The sequence below is a fragment of the Pan troglodytes genome, chromosome 20, assembly GCF_028858775.2.
Source record: "Pan troglodytes isolate AG18354 chromosome 20, NHGRI_mPanTro3-v2.0_pri, whole genome shotgun sequence".
Lineage (NCBI taxonomy): Eukaryota > Metazoa > Chordata > Mammalia > Primates > Hominidae > Pan > Pan troglodytes.
The window spans coordinates 16,139,937-16,156,769 of NC_072418.2; the positions used below are offsets into that span (position 1 = coordinate 16,139,937).

The 16,833-nt window shown below is 45.9% G+C and overlaps 1 protein-coding gene across 9 annotated transcripts in view; it reads right to left on the reverse strand.

Annotated features, from left to right (window-relative positions):
* CACNA1A (calcium voltage-gated channel subunit alpha1 A) overlaps positions 1–16,833 on the reverse strand; it is a 418,584-nt gene that overhangs the window by 238,324 nt on the left and 163,427 nt on the right. For 8 of the 9 annotated variants that reach the window (XM_054673094.2, XM_054673090.2, XM_054673092.2 and 5 more), the window contains 2 exons: positions 10,824–10,929; positions 8,587–8,726 (listed from right to left, as the gene is read on the reverse strand). In XM_054673094.2, coding sequence (XP_054529069.1) covers positions 8,587–8,726; positions 10,824–10,929 — 246 coding nt within the window. The remainder of the gene's footprint in view (positions 1–8,586; positions 8,727–10,823; positions 10,930–16,833) is intronic. The other variant, XM_054673095.2, reaches the window with a different exon arrangement.

The window sequence follows — 16,833 nt, forward strand, 5'->3', positions numbered from 1 at the left end:
AAAATAAAATGCTGCTGGTATTTATAGGAACTGTTGCTGGTCTCATGAGTTAGAACGCTGGTTGTGTTTTGTTGTTGTTGTTGGAATGCTGTTTACATGTGAAGGCAACTAAGAGCAGTTGCATGGGGCAGGGGTGAAGAAAGAAAGGAGGTAAGAAGCAACTACATGTATTTATTCAATTAATCAAAAAGGAGAGAGGACATGAGAGGTGTATGGTCAAGACACTGACCCCTCTGAGACTTGGTTTCCTCAACTATATAATAAAAAGCGAGGAACTGGGATTATTCTCTGAGGATCCCTTTCTTATTCTCTGGAAAGAGGCCATAGGCTAGTCAGGGGGCAAGAGGAAGGAAGAGAGAGCTGGGCTCTAGTGGCAGAACCTGAGGGGTGATATTAAACATTTATACCACTTCCATTGCCCAAAAAGCCAGGGTTCCTGGCTCCATGACATGAAGACACCTTCTTATTCTAGATCTCTTGCCACCATCTCTGTGTGACTTTGGACAAACCACTTGTTTGTGAGTAAAACAGAAGGGCTGGACCTGCCAGAATCCATGGAGCCTTAAAATTCAATGATGCGGCCCGGTGCGGTGGCTCACGCTTGTAATCTCAGCACTTTGGGAGACAGAGGTGGGCGGACCACCTGAGGGCAGGAGTTGGAGACTAGCCTGATCAACATGGAGAAACCTCGTCTCTACTAAACATACAAAAAAATTATCCGGGCTTGGTGGTACATGCCTGTAATCCCAGCTACTCAGAAGGCTGAGGCAGGAGAATCACTTGAACCTGGGAGGCGGAGGTTGCAGCGAGCCGAGATCATGCCATTGCACTCTAGCCTGGGCAACAAGAGAAAAACTCTGTCTCAAAAAAAAAAAAAAAATTCAATGATGCTTCAAGACCAAAAACAACATCTTTCCCTGCTGGTTCCTGTGTAGTTGTGTCTTTTCCTTGCCTCTGATCTTCAACAAAATGGCCCAAAGCCTGAGACAGTTTATAGACCCTTCTAAAAAGGAACCTTCCGTTTCATAGAGTCATAAAATGTCAGAGCTGGCAAAGACCCAGAGCTTCTCCATCTTATATCTCATCTGATGTTCAGGGCATCTGCCATAGACTTCTGGACTATCTGACTATCTCTATCAGTGTGTTGGTCCCATCTTCTAAACAGCTTAGTAAATTTCCCAGGACACTCATTATCAGAAGTGTCACCCTTTTCCAGCTTAACAACCATTTATTTTACTGAGCATTTATTATGTGAAAGGGACAGTGCTAACCCTGTGAATAAAAAAGAAAAAAAATTGTGCTCACCCCTCTCTGGTGAGGTTCACAGTCTCTTTTCTTAACATGCATGATTCGTGTTATTTGATCTCTTCAATATTTATATATATTTGAGAATGACAGTAAAAGAACTGTCATCTCAGACATACAGCCAAGCTTCTGAAATCTTCCTCTTACACATTTTCAGTTTCATGATCAGAACACAAATACAATAAAAACATGCCTTACAAGGGTTTGACAAAATTATAAAGTTAGGATTTCTCTGAGGCTCTGAGTTACAAAGAACAAACAGATGTCCGGGGTAAGATCTTTCCCACCAAACTTCCCCCAAGAAGAAGGTAAACGCCATGGTGGTCCACAAAAAATGAATCACGTTTTAACGCTGTGGTTTGCTTCAGGAATCTGAGAGGGCAACAGGTTAATCAGAAAGTACTCATTAGGCCGGGCACGGTGGCTCATGCCTGTAATCCCAGCATTTTGGGAGGCCGAGGTGGGCAGATCACCTGAGGTCCGGAGTTCGAGACCAGTCTGGCTGATAGTGTGAAACCCCGTGTCTACTAAAAATACAAAAATTAGCCAGGCACAGCAGTGCATGCCTGTAGTCCCAGCTACTCAGGAGGCTGAGGCAGGAGAACTGCTGGAACAGGAGGTGGAGGCTACAGTGAGCCAAAATCCCACCACTGCACTCTGTCCCAAAAAAAAAAAAAAAAAAAAAAGGAAAGAAAGTACTCATTAAAGTCATCACTGTCTCAATGTCAAATTAATATATTTGAGTCCCCTCCTCTCTGAAACATAGAATTAAGTGTCTACTGTGTTTCTCTACCATTGACATTGGCAGAAGGCTAGGTCTGCATGATGTGTGTGTGTGCGTGCGCGTGTTTTTTCTTTCTTTTTTTTTTGAGACAGAGTCTCACTCTGTCATCCAGGATGGAGTGCAGTGGCACAATCTCAGCTCACTGCAACCTCTGCCTTCTGGATTCAAGTGATTCTGCTGCCTCAGCCTCCCAAATAACTGGGATGACCGGTGCACACCACACCACCATGCCAGGCTTTTTTTTTTTTTTTTTTTGTACTTTTAGTACAGATGGGGTTTCACCACGTTGGCCAGGCTGGTCTGGAACTCCTGACTTCAAGCGATCTGCCCGCCTCTGCCTCCCAAAGTGCTGGGATTACAGGCATGAGCCACAGCGCCCAACTGGGATTTTTTTTCTTTTTAAGACAAAATCTCACTTTGTTGCCCAGGCTGGCCTTAAACCCTTGGGCTCAGGGAATCCTCCCACCTCAGCTTCCAGTAGCTGGAATTCCGGGTGCTTGCCGCTGCACCCAGCTCATGCAGAATGTTTTACTTTCCCCTCCCTGTTCCTAGCTTACAACCCAACAGGACACTAAACAGCACCTTGGAATTTGGAGTAATAAAATTTGAGCAATGTGCCTGATTTGAAGGAGACAGAACCACCAGACAAAAAGGGTAACTGACTACCAGAGAAATAAGAGCAAGAAAAGCAAGTGAAAGAAATGCATGGTGAATTCAAAAAGAAAGGAGAAGGGGATGTGAAAGGAACCCAATCTAGAATAGAAACGCTTCATGATAGGGTCAGGATTCCCTGAGAATCTAATAAAAACTACAGACCAGAAAAAAAATATGTACATATACACAATTTTTTTCTTGCATAAAATTTCAGTGGGTTCATTCATCCCAATGATGAGCTCTCACCCTTAGGACCTATCTGTTCTAGATGAAGTATTTCTCCTCTAGAGGAATGAGTCTAGAATCTCTTCCATCAGATGACAGGAAACTAGAAGAAAGGCCACCTTGTTGTAAGCAGGGAGATACAAACACAAGTGACAAACTGACCTACTGAATGACTGCCTTCGGTTTAATGATCACTTATTGGGACCCACTAGGTGTCTGTATTAGTCAAGGTTCTTCAGAGGGACAAAACTAACAGGATAGATGTATATATGAAAGGGAGTTTATAAGGAGAATTGACTCACACAATCACAAGGTAAAGTCCCACGATAGCCCATCTGAAGGATGAAGAGCAAGGAAGTCAGTGGTGGATCCGTCAGAGTCCTCAAACCTCAAAAGTAGGGAAGCTGACAGTGCAGCCTTCAGTCTGTGGCCAAAGGCCTGAGAGCTCCTGGCTAACCATTGGTGTAAGTCCATGAGTCCAAAAGCTGAAGAACTTGGAGTCTGATTTTAGAGGGCAGGAAGCATCCAGCACAGGACAAAGATGAAGGCCAGAAGACTCAGCAAGTCTACTCTTTCCAACTTCTTCTGCCTGCTTTTATTCTGGCCGCACTGGCAGCTGATTAGATGGTGCCCACACAGATTGGGGGTGAGTCTGCCTCTCCTAGTTCACCGGCTCAAATGTTAATCTCCTTTGGCAACACCCTCACAGACATACCCAGGAACAAGACTTTGCATCCTTCAAGCTGATCAAGTTGATGCTCAATATTAACCATCACACTGCTCAATAGTATATGAGCTTCCCTAAGTGTTCCCATAACCGTGTTATTATGAAAAAACAAAAAACAGGGCTGCAAAAGCCCATCAATGATAGACTGGATAAAGAAAATGTGGTACATATACACCATGGAATACTATGCAGCCAAGAAAAAGAACAAGATCATGTCCTTTGCAGGAACATGGATGGAGCTGGAGGCCATTATCCTTAGCAAACTAATGCAGAAACAGAAAACCAAATACTGCGTGTTCTAAGTGGGGGCTAAATGATGATAACACATGGACATACAGAGGTGAACAACACGCACTGGGGCCTTTTGGAGGGTGGAGGGCGGGAGGAGGAAGATGATCAAGAAAAGTAACTAATGGGTACTAGGCTTAATACGTGGGTGATGAAATAACCTGTACAACAAACCCCCAAGACACAAGTTTACCCATGTAATAGATCTGCACTTGTACCCCTAAACTTAAAATAAAAGTAAAACGAAAAAAACCACACAGGGATTTTTAAGGCTCCTTCCTGCCAGCAAGGTCAAGCCAGCCTCAGCCAGCAGAAGCCAGCCCCCAGGGAGCATGAATTGGCACAACCACTTTGCAGAGCAATTTGGCAATACCTAGTGGGGCTGAGGATGCACACAGTATACAACTCAGCAGTTCCACTCCTGGGTATGTGCCCTAGAGAAACTCACTTGGGAGAAAGCAGGGACACTTTGGGTCAAAATAGCCCAAAGCTGGAAACAATCCAAATAGATAAATACACGGCAGCATACTCCTACCACAGAATACTATGCAGTCATGAAAATGGATGCATGAAAACTATTTTTATTAATCAGATTTATCTCATGTTGAACACAAGTCAGGTTAGAGAAATGTGAAGTTTGAAAAACAGTACCACATATCTTTTTTTCTTTCTCTTTTCTTTTTTTTATTTTTTATTTTATTTTATTTTTTTGAGACAAGGTCTTACTTTGTTGCCCAGGCTGGAGTGCAGTGGTGCAATCACGGATCACTGCAGCCTCGACCTCCTGGGCTCACGTGATCCTCCCACCTCAGCCTCCTGAGTAGCTGGGACTACAGGCGTGCGTCATCATGCCTGGCTAATTTTTTGCATTTTTTTAATAGATGGGGTTTCACCATGTTGCCCAGGCTGGTCTTAAACTCCTGGACTCAAGCAGTCTTCCTGCCCTGGCCTCTCAAAGTGCTAGGATTACAAGTGTGAGCCATCACACCTGGCCTTTATTAAAAAAACAAAAAAACAAACAACAACAACAACAACAACAACAAACATTTTTTAGGGACAGGGTCTTGCTCTGTTGCCCAAGCTGGAGTGCAGTCATAGCTCACTACAGCGTCAACCTTATGGGCTTAAGTGATCCTCCCGCCTTGGCCTCCTGAGTAGCTGGGACTACAGGAGCACACCACCATGCCCAGCTGAATATTTTATTACATTTTATTTCATTTTGTAGAGACAGGGTTTCACTACATTGGCCAGGCTGGTCTCAAACTTCTGGCCTAAAGTAATCCTTCCATCTTTGCCTCCAAAATTGCTAGGATTACAGGTGTGAGCCACCATTCCCAGCCCACATATTTCTTATCTATGCATGTAGTCAAAGTGTAAACTATTCTCACTCTGATGCTATTTAAAAAATATTTTGAAGTGTAAAAATAGGTAGCATATATTTCTTATATACTTAGGCAGCCAAAGTGTGAATACATAAATGGAAATAATAAACATAAAATTCAGGAAAGTGCCCCCGGATGGGGGAGAGAAAGGAATGGGTCTAGGGAGGGAGAAAACAGGGATTAGAAAGGTTAGAAAGGTTTTGTTTTGCTGGGTACAGTGGCTTATGCCTGTAATCCCAGCACTTTGGGAGGCCATGCCAGGTGGATCACTTGAGGTCAGGAGTTCAAGACCAGCCTGGCCAACATGGCGTAAACCCGTCTCTACTAAAAATACAAAAATTAGCTAGATGTTGTGGTACACGCCTGTAATCCAAGCTACTTGGGAGGCTGAGGCAGGAGAATCACTTGAACCTGGGAGGCAGAGGCTGCAGTGAGCTGAGATTGTACCACTGCACTCCAGCCTGGGTGACAGAGGGAGACTCTTATCAAAAAAAAAAAAAAAAAAAAAGAGAAAGGTTTTGTTTTGATAGCAGGTTACTCCATTACTTCTCTATCCCCAATTCTCCCCATTCTTCTGGTCACCTTCTCTAGCCATGTGGGTCTTCTTACTGTTGACCAAACACGTCAGATACAGTCCAGCCTCAGAGCCTTTGCACTGGCTGTTCCCTTTGCCTGACACTCTTGTTCCAGCTCTCCTCATGGCTCACTCACTCACCTCCCTTAGGTTTTCATTCAGATGTCACATGCCCAGTGAAGTCTTCCCTGGCTTCCAGCACCCCTCACCCCTGCCTGCCACACATCCCATCCCTCCCCTGCTTTATTTTTCCTCTGTACCCCTCACCGCCATCTGACACACTAGATTCATTCATCAATTGTGTCCATTTCCATCAGTAGACTCTCAGCTCCATGAGGACAGGGGATTTTTCTATTTTGTTTACTGCTGTGTCCCAGAGCCTAGAACAGGACCTGGCACATAGAAGTGTTCAATAAATAGTCACTGAATAAATGAATGTATACACAGGTGTTTGCTCTATTATTCTCTACTTAGTTTTGCATGGGATCTTGCTAGGTTACCCAAGCTGGTCTCAAACTAGTTAGGCTCAAGCAATCCTCTCTCTTCAGCCTCCTGAGTAATTGGGGTTACAGGCATGTGCCACTGTACCCAGCTTTATACACTTTTAATTTTTATTTTGTGGAGATGTGGTCTTGCTATGTTGCTCAGGCTCGTCTCAAACTCCTGGGCTCAAGCAATCCTCCCACCTTGGCCTCCCAATGTGCTGGGATACAGGCATGAGCCACCCTGCCCAGCTTTACATTTTTTAAACAATAAAAAAGTTAGCCACTAGGCTGTTTCCAGATGAGTTTCCTAGTAGACTAAGAGAAAAGTGCCCAGTACCATAATATGCCCTTGGGACCCACCAAGGTCCCAAGCCACCGAACTGTGAGCACAGCCAACAAAGATCCCTCTGTGAACACCCAAGCCCATGAGAGCTAGCCCAGAGTCCTTACAACAGACTGCTGACATCTGAAGGCCTCTACATAAACAGCCCAATAGGCCACAGCTCCTTCTGTGAGAGGCAACATTGTCTGAAACAAATCTGCATTGTGAGAGCCCAGCCAGCACAGTGTGGGTGCTGCAACCCATCACATCCGCCAAGAGAGACACAACCTGGAGCAGCAACAAAACATGGAAAGCTATGATCCTGTAAATGATTACTATGAAAAAGGTGTCCAGTGAAGAAGGGTCTTAGAATAGGAGAGCCCAGACTTAGCTGAGAGGAGAGTAGAGAGTGGGAAGAGGAGGAACCAGCCATTGGTACTAGATACTAATGTCCCTACTGGAATCTAATGAAAGTTTTTAAGGTCCCTGACAGACTAGTAGGTCATTCTCCAAATCCATTTCCCTTTTCTTCTAAGCACAATCTGATACTTCCCAGCTTCCCTTGCAGTGATGTGTGGTCATGTGACCGAGTTCTAGCCAATAGGATATGAATGGAACAGGCATGGGTCACACCCCTTCCAAACTCATAAACCTTTCCAAGTATCACCTTCTATGCTCATTTCTCCTTCCTGGTTTGATACAGACAAGCATGGAGTTATTGGATGATGTGGGCTGACAATGAAGAGCCACAATATGGCAAGGGTCAGGGTCTGTCAGTCATTGGAGGAGATGAGCCTGTCGACTAGGAACAATTATTTTGGACTTTTTTTTTTGAGATGGGGTCTTGCTCTGTTGCCCAGGCTGGAGCACGGTTGGATGATCATAGCTCACTGTGCCCTCCAACTCCTGGGCTCAAGCAATTCTCCCAGGCATGTACCACCATGCCTGGTTAATTTTTATTTTATTTTATGTTTTACAGATTGGGGGGGGGGTCTCACTGTGTTGCCCAGACTGGTCTTGAACTCCTGAGCTCAAGTGATCCTCCCACCTCAGCCTCCCAAAGTGCTGAGATTACAGGCATGCACCACCACACCCAGCTCAATTTTGAATTTTCTATGAGTGACAAATAAACTTCTGCCATGTTTAAGTCATTTCCTAGCTTTGGATCTTTTGTTATACCAGCAAGTGCTACCTCATATGGGGTGCTTAGAGGAAAGCATATACACATTTCAACCACAGTTCATCATATATGGATCTGAAAACTCCTTGAAGACAGTGACTGCACCTTATTTAGCTTGCTTTTCTCCTTTGTCATAATCACAATCCCTTGCACCCAGACATTCTCAAAAAACATTCACCAAGTTGAAATAAAAGCAAGATATCCTCAAGCAAATCAAGAGACCCATGCACGTACAACACTTAAAACCTTGAGTTCTGGAATGCATAATCTTCTGTTCATCTCCCAGTTCCATTACTTACTTGCTGGGTGGCCTTAAGCAAGTTACGCTCTGAGTTTCTGATTCCTCAGTGGTCAGATGAGAATATTAATATTTCCTAATTCAGTGGGTTGTTGCAAGGATTAAATTAGAGAATGGGCATAAAGCACTCTGGAAGCAGCCAACAATAATGAGCTATTATTTTAATTGTAACAGAAAGCATCTGCTGTAATATATAGCTGAGACATGGAGGTGGGGTGTTGGCAGAAAGGAGGCAGGCGCATAACAAGGGGAGGGAGAACACAAGGGCTCAGGCTTCCTGAGCCTGGCCCGGACCACACCAACCAAAAGCCTCGTAATCCTTCAGCTAGTTAAATCCAAAGCGTATAGCACGCGCCACTTACCCCGTTAGCACCACCACAAAGTCCATGACATTCCAGCCATTCCTCAAGTAGGAGCCTTTGTGGAAGGCAAACCCAAGGGCAATGATTTTAATTCCAGCCTCGAAACAAAAAATTCCAATGAAGTATGGTTCTGTGTCATCCTGGAAGGGAGAGAAGGCAAGGTCAGCGTCTTGGGCTGGGCAGATGTTGACAAGATCAGGGAACCAGCCCACCTAGAAATCAGTACCTATCACCCTCTCACTTCCCCCGACCCTCCTGCACTCACCACCCCTCACTGCCTCTTGTAGAGTTCTCTTGTCAAAAGCCTTTTGCAAGCAAAGCCAGTGCTTAGAGAAGGCACCTTCCTCCTTCATTCCTTTTGGGCCAACCTCACATATCACTCGGCTAAACAGAATTATTTGTTTGCACCTGTCTTATTCAATACGACAGTCACAGGCCACATGTGGCTATTTCAATTAAAATTAAATGCAATAAAATAAAAAACACAGTTCTGCAGTCACACTGGCTACATTTCAAGTGACAATCCTATTGGACAGGGCAGATGGAGATCATTTCTGTGACTGCAGAAAGTTCTAATGGAAAGCATTGGTTTAGAGGAGTTACTTGTCACATGCAGCGTTCAAGGTATTTGAGGCTAGAGCTTGTGCATTGACCTCACTCCTAAATCTGACCCCTTAGGATGGTCCTCAGCTGGCATGTAGATTGCTAAAGGTTTGGAATAGGACTTCTGTACTGGCTGATAAGTGGCCAGTATCCTCACCTCCAGTTCCTCCGCAGAACCTCCGGCTGGTTCTGGCTTCCAGCTGATAATCTATCATATTTGAAATTAAGCTATAAGCTCTTCTCCATCAGAGCCCCAATGTGAATGTTTTCCCATCTGTTACAGCAATGTTTCTCGAGCTACAATCATTTCATTCTGCCTGAATGATTTTTCTTTTCCACATTAGCTTGCCACTGGTACTTCTACTTGCTTACCAGTCTTTCAATGGACTCTTTTTATTTAGCTTTATTTTAAGTGAAAATGCAAAGATCTAGAAATCATAGGTTTGCTAGGCTAGCTATGGTTTTTAGAAGACTGTGACATTGTGAAATGTATGTTTGGTCTTTGACACTGCTTCCTGGTGTACAGCTCCTAAAACCCTTGGGATCGCCAAAGGGATGTCTTTTTGTAGGCTAAGGATTGACTGATGGCTGGCAGCTTCTAGGTAGCTTCAGGATGGGGGTTGGTCACCGGGAAAACCAAGGCATGATTAGAGGGTTGGATTTAAATCATTGACCGTTGGTGATCAACTTGATTTTCAGCCCCTCTGCCCTCCCAGAGGTTGGGGGGTGGGGCTGAAAGTCACAACCCTCAAATCATGCCTTGGTCTTTCTGGTGACCAGTCCCCCTCCTGAAGCTACCTAGAAGCTGCCAGCCACACCCTTCTCCTATATCTCACCCTTTGCATCTCTTCATCTGTATCCTTTGTAATATTCTTGTTTCTTTTTTTTCGCCCCCCCCGCCCCCCCGCCCCCCGCAAGACGGAGTTTCACTCCTGTTGCCCAGACTGGAGTGCAATGGTGCGATCTTGGCTTACTGCAACCTCTGCCTCCCGGGTTCAAGCGATTCTCCTGCCTCAGCCTCCCAAGTAGCTGGGATTACAGGTGTGCACCACCATATCCAGCTAATTTTGTATTTTTTTAGTAGAGACGGGCTTTCACCATGTTGGTCAGGCTGGTCTCGAACTCTTGACCTCAAGTGATCTACCCGCCTTGGCCTCCCAAACTGCTGGGATTACAGGCATGAGCTACAGTGTCTGGCCAAGACATAATTATTAACATTAACAATGTTCATTTGAGTATACTGCCTGAAATTATGTCAGATGCCAAAGTGGGCAGTTTGAGACCAGCCTAAGCAACCTAGTGAGATCCCCATCTCTACAAAAAAAGATAAAAATAAGAAAATTAACTGGGCATGGTGGCACCTGTAGTCCCTGCTACTCAGGAGGCTGCAGTGGGAGGATGGCTTGAGCCCAGGAGGTGGAGGCTGCAGTGAGCTATGACTGAACCACTGCACTCCAGCCTGGGTGACAGAGCGAGACTCTGATTCAAGAAAAAATAAAAAGGAAATTTAGGCTTCCCATGATCTGGCTCTGGGCTCCAGGACTGAGAGCCTCCTCTGTGCCCTGCTCCACTCCCCCAAAAATTAATGTCCTGCTAAAGCCAAGGAGAAGACCCTGAGAAAAGACATCACTCACCAGCCGTTCAGACATCGGGGTCTTGTCATCATCAGGCAGATGCTGCTCCAGTGCGAGGACGATGCAATTCGCTATGATGGTGGCTAAAATCATATATTCAAAGGGAGTATTGGGGAATTAAGGAAAAATCTTGTTCAAAGAAAAGAAGGGTGTTGGAGGTGCATCCACCCCCACTGACCCCAGTGGAAAGATCTCAAGCCCTCTAGATCCTCCCAACTCATCAGCACAGGTGGAATTATTCGTTCTCCTGTCTGGAGTAGATCCCTGCAGATCTCAAACCCAGATCAGGAGACTTCTAAAGGGAAATGTGGATATTCACCTTCTATCTCACCCACAATATTCACTGAACACATATTCATTCAGTACCTGCTGTGTGCCAGACTCTGTTCTGGTCTAGGGACACAGTTGAGAGCAAAGCAGACAAGAGGAGAAGCTTCCTCCTGCTTCCCAGAGGAGAAGCAAATAAATGAGATGACTACATCATGTATACTATGCTATACAGTACACTGCATATACCATGTTATACAGTACGTCATATATTCTATGTTATGTAGTAAGATGGTGAAGGCTATAGACAGTGGAAGGGGTCAGGGCTGCAATTTCAAATATGGTGGCAGGGCCAGCATGATGGCAGGCACCTGTGGTCCCAGGTACTTGGGAGGCTGAGGCGAGAGAATTGCTTGAGCCGAGGAGGTAGAGGCTGCAGTGTACAATGACTATACCACTGCACTCCAGCCTGGGTGACAGAAGGAGGCCCTGTCTCAAAAAAAAAAAAAAAAAGATAAATTAAAAATAGATAGAGGCTGCAGTGGGTGGATCACTTGCGGTCAGGACTTTGAGACCAGCCTGGCCAACATGGTGAAACCCTGTCTCTACTAAAAATACAAAAATTAGCCAGGCGTGGTGGTACACACCTGTAGTCCCAGCTACTTGGGAGGCCGGGGCAGGAGAATCACTTGAACCTGGGAGGTGAAGGTTGCAGTGAGCCGAGATCATGCCACTGCACTCTAGCCTGGGCAACAGAGCAAGACTCCATCTCAAAAATAAATAAAGTAATAAATAAATAAGTAAATAAATAAATAAAACATTATGATCAGATTTGACACCTAATGCATGATCCACAGAAGAAAAAACAGATACGCTGGGCTTTATCAAAATTTAAACCTTTTGTGCATCAAAGGACGTTATCAAGAAAGTTAAAAGGCAAGTAACAGAATAGGAGAAGCTATTTGCAAATCATGTATCTGATAAGGGTCTAGTACTATATAAAGAACATTTACGGCCAGGTGTGGTGGCTCACGCCTGTAATCCCAGAATTTTGGGAGGCCAAGGCGGGTGGATCATGAGGTCAGGAGATCAAGACCATCCTGGCTAACACGGTGAAACCCTATCTCTACTAAAAAAATACAAAAAATTAGCCAGGCGTGGTAGCGGGCGTCTGTAGTCCCAGCTACTCGGGAGGCTGAGGCAGGAGAATGGCGTGAACCTGGGAGGCAGAGCTTGCAGTGAGCCGAGATCGTGCCACTGCACTTCAGCCTGGGCGACAGAGCGAGACTCTGTCTCAAAAAAATAAAAAATAAAAAGAGAACATTTACAACACAACAACAAAAAGATAATCCAATTGAAAAATGGACAGGAGGCTGGAATAGACATTTCTCCAAAGAAGACAGTCAAATGGCCAATATGTACATGAGGGTATTAGTGATCAGGGAAGTGCAAATCAAACCCCAATGGGATACTGCTTCACATCCACTAGGATAGCTAAAATTAAAAACAAACAAACAAACAGAAAACAAGTGTTGGTGAAGATGTGAAGAAATTGAAACCCTCATGCTGGTGGGAATATAAAATGGTGTAGCTGGCCAGATGCGGTGGCTCATGCCTGTAATCCCAGCACTTTGGGAGGCCGAGGTAGGAGGATTACTTGAGCACAGGAGTCCGAGACCAGCCTAGGCAACAAACTGAGACTCTATCTCTACAAAAAATATGAAAAATTAGCCGGGCATAGTGGCGCAGGCCTGTAGTGCCAGCTACTTGGGAGGCTGAGGAGAGAGGATTGCTTGAGCCTCCCAAGCAATTGCAGGAGGTTGAGGCTGCAGTGAACCATGACTGCACCACTGCACTCCAGCCTGGGCAATGGGAGTGAGACCCTGTCTCAAAACAACAAGAACAAAAACAACAATAACAAAAAACACCAGTGCAACTGCCGTAGAAAACCATTCATTGGTTCCTCAAAAAGTTAATCACAGAGTTACCATGTGACACACAGCAACTCCACTCCAAGGTATAAACACAAAAGGATCGTAAGACAGGTATTCCAACAAACACTCATACACAAATATTCACAGCAGCACTATTCACAACAGCCAAAAGATGGAAACAACCTAAATTTCACCAGTGGGTGAATGGATAAACAAAATGTGGTCTACTCATAGAATGGAATAGTATTCAGCCATAAAAAGGAATGAAGTAGGCCGGGTGCAGTGGCTCACGCCTGTAATCCCAGCACTTTGGAAGGCCGAGGCAGGCAGATCACCTGAGGTTGGGAGTTCAAGACCAGCATGACCAACATGGAGAAACCCCATCTCTACTAAAAAAAGTACAAAATTAGCTGGGTGTGGTGGCACATGCCTGTAATCCCAGCTACTCAGGTGGCTGAGGCAGGAGGATTGCTTGAACCCGGGAGGCGGAGGTTGCAGTGAGCCAAGATTGTGCCATTGCACTCCAGCCTGGGCAACAAAAGCAAAACTCCGTTTCAAAAAAAAAAAAAAAAAAAGGAATGAAGTACTGATACGTGATAGAACAGGAATGAACCTTGAAAACATTATGCCAAGCGAAAGAAGCAGACATAAAATACCCCATATTGTATGATTCCATGTATATGAAATATCCCGAACAGGCAAATCCAGAGATAGACAGCAGATTTGTTGTTCCTGGGGAATGGGAAGGGAAATGGGAGTGACTGCTTAATGTTTTAGAACTAGATGAAGGTGACAGTTACACAACATTGTGAGTGTACTAAACGCCTCTCCCCTCCCCTCTCCTTTCTTTTCTTATTTATTTTTACTTTTATTTTTTTAAAGAAACACAATTTTGCTCTGTCACCCAGGCTGGAGTGCAGTGGCATGATCATAGCTCACCGCAGCCTTGAATTCCTAGGCTCAAACAATCCTCCTGCCTCAGCCTCCTGAGTAGCTGGGACTACAGGTGCACACCACCATGTGTGCCTAATTTTTTTTTTTGTAAGAGACGGAGTCTTAGTTTGTTGCCCAGGGTGGTCTTGAACTCCTGGGCGACCTTCCTTCCTCAGCCTCCCAAAGTGCTGGGATTACAGGCATGAGCCACTGTGCCCAGCCCTAAATGCCACTTTAAAATGGTTAATTGTGTTATATTAATTTTACCTCAATAAAAAAAAAATTACAGTGATCAGGGCAGACCTCTGAGAATCTGCTCTTCCAAGACCCGAGGCAGGGGAGGGGTCGTCCAGTAAGTATCTCTAGATGCCCCATTTGCATTCTCTCCAGTTTGCATAGGTAAACTCCTCCCTGCATCCTGGGAACTGTCATTTGGGTTGAGGAGGCCTCCCTCCCTAGAGTCCCACCAGAGGATCTGCAGGGCAGGTGGGGAGGGTCTATCTTGTTCATTTCATATTAGCTCCTGACCTGCTGATCAGCTGGTAAATGGGAATGTCCGCTGTCTCCCTGCCACACCCCTCAGAAGTGTCCCACGCCAACAGGCTCTGCATATGGATCTGGCAATCTCTGAGGAGGTGTAAGCACTGGAGAAGCGGCTGCTTGAGTGAAAAAGCCATAGGGTGTTGGTTACTCCGGAGCAGGATTTCCCAACCTCAGCACTAGGTTTAGGGGTGGATCATTCTCCTTGGTGGGGCTGTCTGGGCACTGCAGCATGTTCAACAGTATCCCTGGCCTCTGTGTGCCAGATGCCAGTAGCAACCCCTCCTGTCCAGTGATGACAACCTCAAGTGGTCTCTAAACATTGCTGAGTGTCCCCTGGGGGCACGAAATCCCGCGTTCTGTAGAGAGATCAATTAGTACGTCTTGGGGGAACTTGACCATGCTAAACCTCTCCCCTCCTCCTAGCTCTAACCTTTGGAAAATTAATTGGTTTCAGTCTCCTCTTCTGCCCTGGAGTGAGGTTTGGCATTTTGGAAGCACCATAAAACCATCCCCTCCAGGCCGGAGGGAGAGTGGAACCTGCTTTCCAGGTGGGAAAACGGAGTCTGAAACAGAAACCCCCTCAGTAAAAGTCTCGGAAAGCCAGGAAAACCAGGCTTCCTTTTGTCACCAGCTTCAGCCTTTGCCTCCAGCTGAAAGCACACTCTGAAAAGCAAAATCCGAGACTCAGGGCAATTTGGGGAGCCAACAAAAGCCGGCCTTGCCGACGATCATCTCTGATTGGCTTTCTGCCTCCGAGCTGACAGGCATTAGGAGCCCAGAGAACAAAGCTGGGCTGTGTTGCACAAATACTCCACTCTGCCTCACCCTGCAGCCTGGAAAATAAGAGACAATATTTGTACACAGAGCAGCAACGCCAAGCCCTTCCCTGGTCTCCTCTCGCTATGATTTGAAGCTGACTTCGCTTTCTCTTCCTGCCAACTCAGCCTCCTTACACGCGCTTCTGCCATCCCACTCCTCCGGTTCCCTGGCCTCCTGCCCCTCAATGGCAGGGATGTGACTTCCTTTGGACCGGCTCCGGCACTGAAGGTTCCAGGAAGAGTCCCAGAAGGCCACCATGCAGCATGCAGCACTTTTATGGGCTGCAATATCAGGGTTTCAACTGGCCAGTGTTGCCTGGATTTCAGACCCAGGGCTCTCTGGGTATGGCAATAAAACCTTAGCACGTAGGCAAAAATAAAGAGGTTCTACTCTCCCACCTTGCTTCATTTTCTTACTTCTTATCAAACACAGATACTCACACTGTTTTTCCAACATCATCCCCCCTCCCTCTGCTCACCCGCACCCCCGCAAGTGTCCACAGACATGCCCCAGATGGACATCTGCAACAACGACCTCAGACCCTTGCTACTCAAAGTGTGGTCCCAGAACCAGCACCTGTTAGGAATGCAGCCTTAGACCTCACATCCACCTGCTGAGTCAGAACCTGCATTTAAAAAGATCGCCAGGGGATTTGCGTGCACCGGGAAGTTTAGGAAGTGCTAAGTGCCTCTATTTCAGGGGTAGGAGGAGGAGCTCAGGTAATTGCGGTTTTGAGTCATCCAGAAAGAGGTGGGGGTTCCTCTTTCTCCTCCAAGCTTTCTCCTCCACGTTCTGACCCCAGGGGGAGAACTGAACAGCCCTGGGTACCAGCCTTCTGCTCCCACTTGGGTAAAGAGCCTGAGAAGAAACCGAAGATTTTGATGAAATAAGAGCAATGTTGGAATGAGACAAAAGCAGAAAAGAAAATTTCAGCCTAATGCATGTGGAAGTATTCAAAGCCTTCCCATGGATCCCATCTCACTCAAAAGCAAAAACAAAGTCCTTCCAGCACCAGCAAGGTGCATGACCTGCTCCCATTACCTCCCTCCCCTCATCTCCTCTATTCTCTCCCTTAGTCACTCAGCTACAGCAATGCCGGCCTCCCTTTTATTCCCCAAACTCCCCAGGCACATTTGTACCTAGGGGCCTTTGCACCTGCTGTTCATTCTCCTGGAATAGTCTTTCCCCAGACATCCACATGACTCCCTCCCTCACTTCCTTTAGGCCTTTACTCAAAGGTCACATCCATCAACCCCCTTAGCCTGCTTATTTTTTTCTTTCTTTAGTCCCCGTCCCCAGTCAAGCATCTGCTATTTTTTTCCTTCTTCATCTTGTTCCCTGTCTCTCCCACGAGACTGCACGCTCTATGCACGTGGGGACTTTTTGTCTACTTTGTTCACTGCTTCATCCTCTGTGCCCAGGAGAGCATTCTCTATATAGTAGATGCTCAAAAAACACCAGTGGAAGGGCCTGGTGCGGTGGCTCACACCTGTAATCCCAGCACTTTGGGAGGC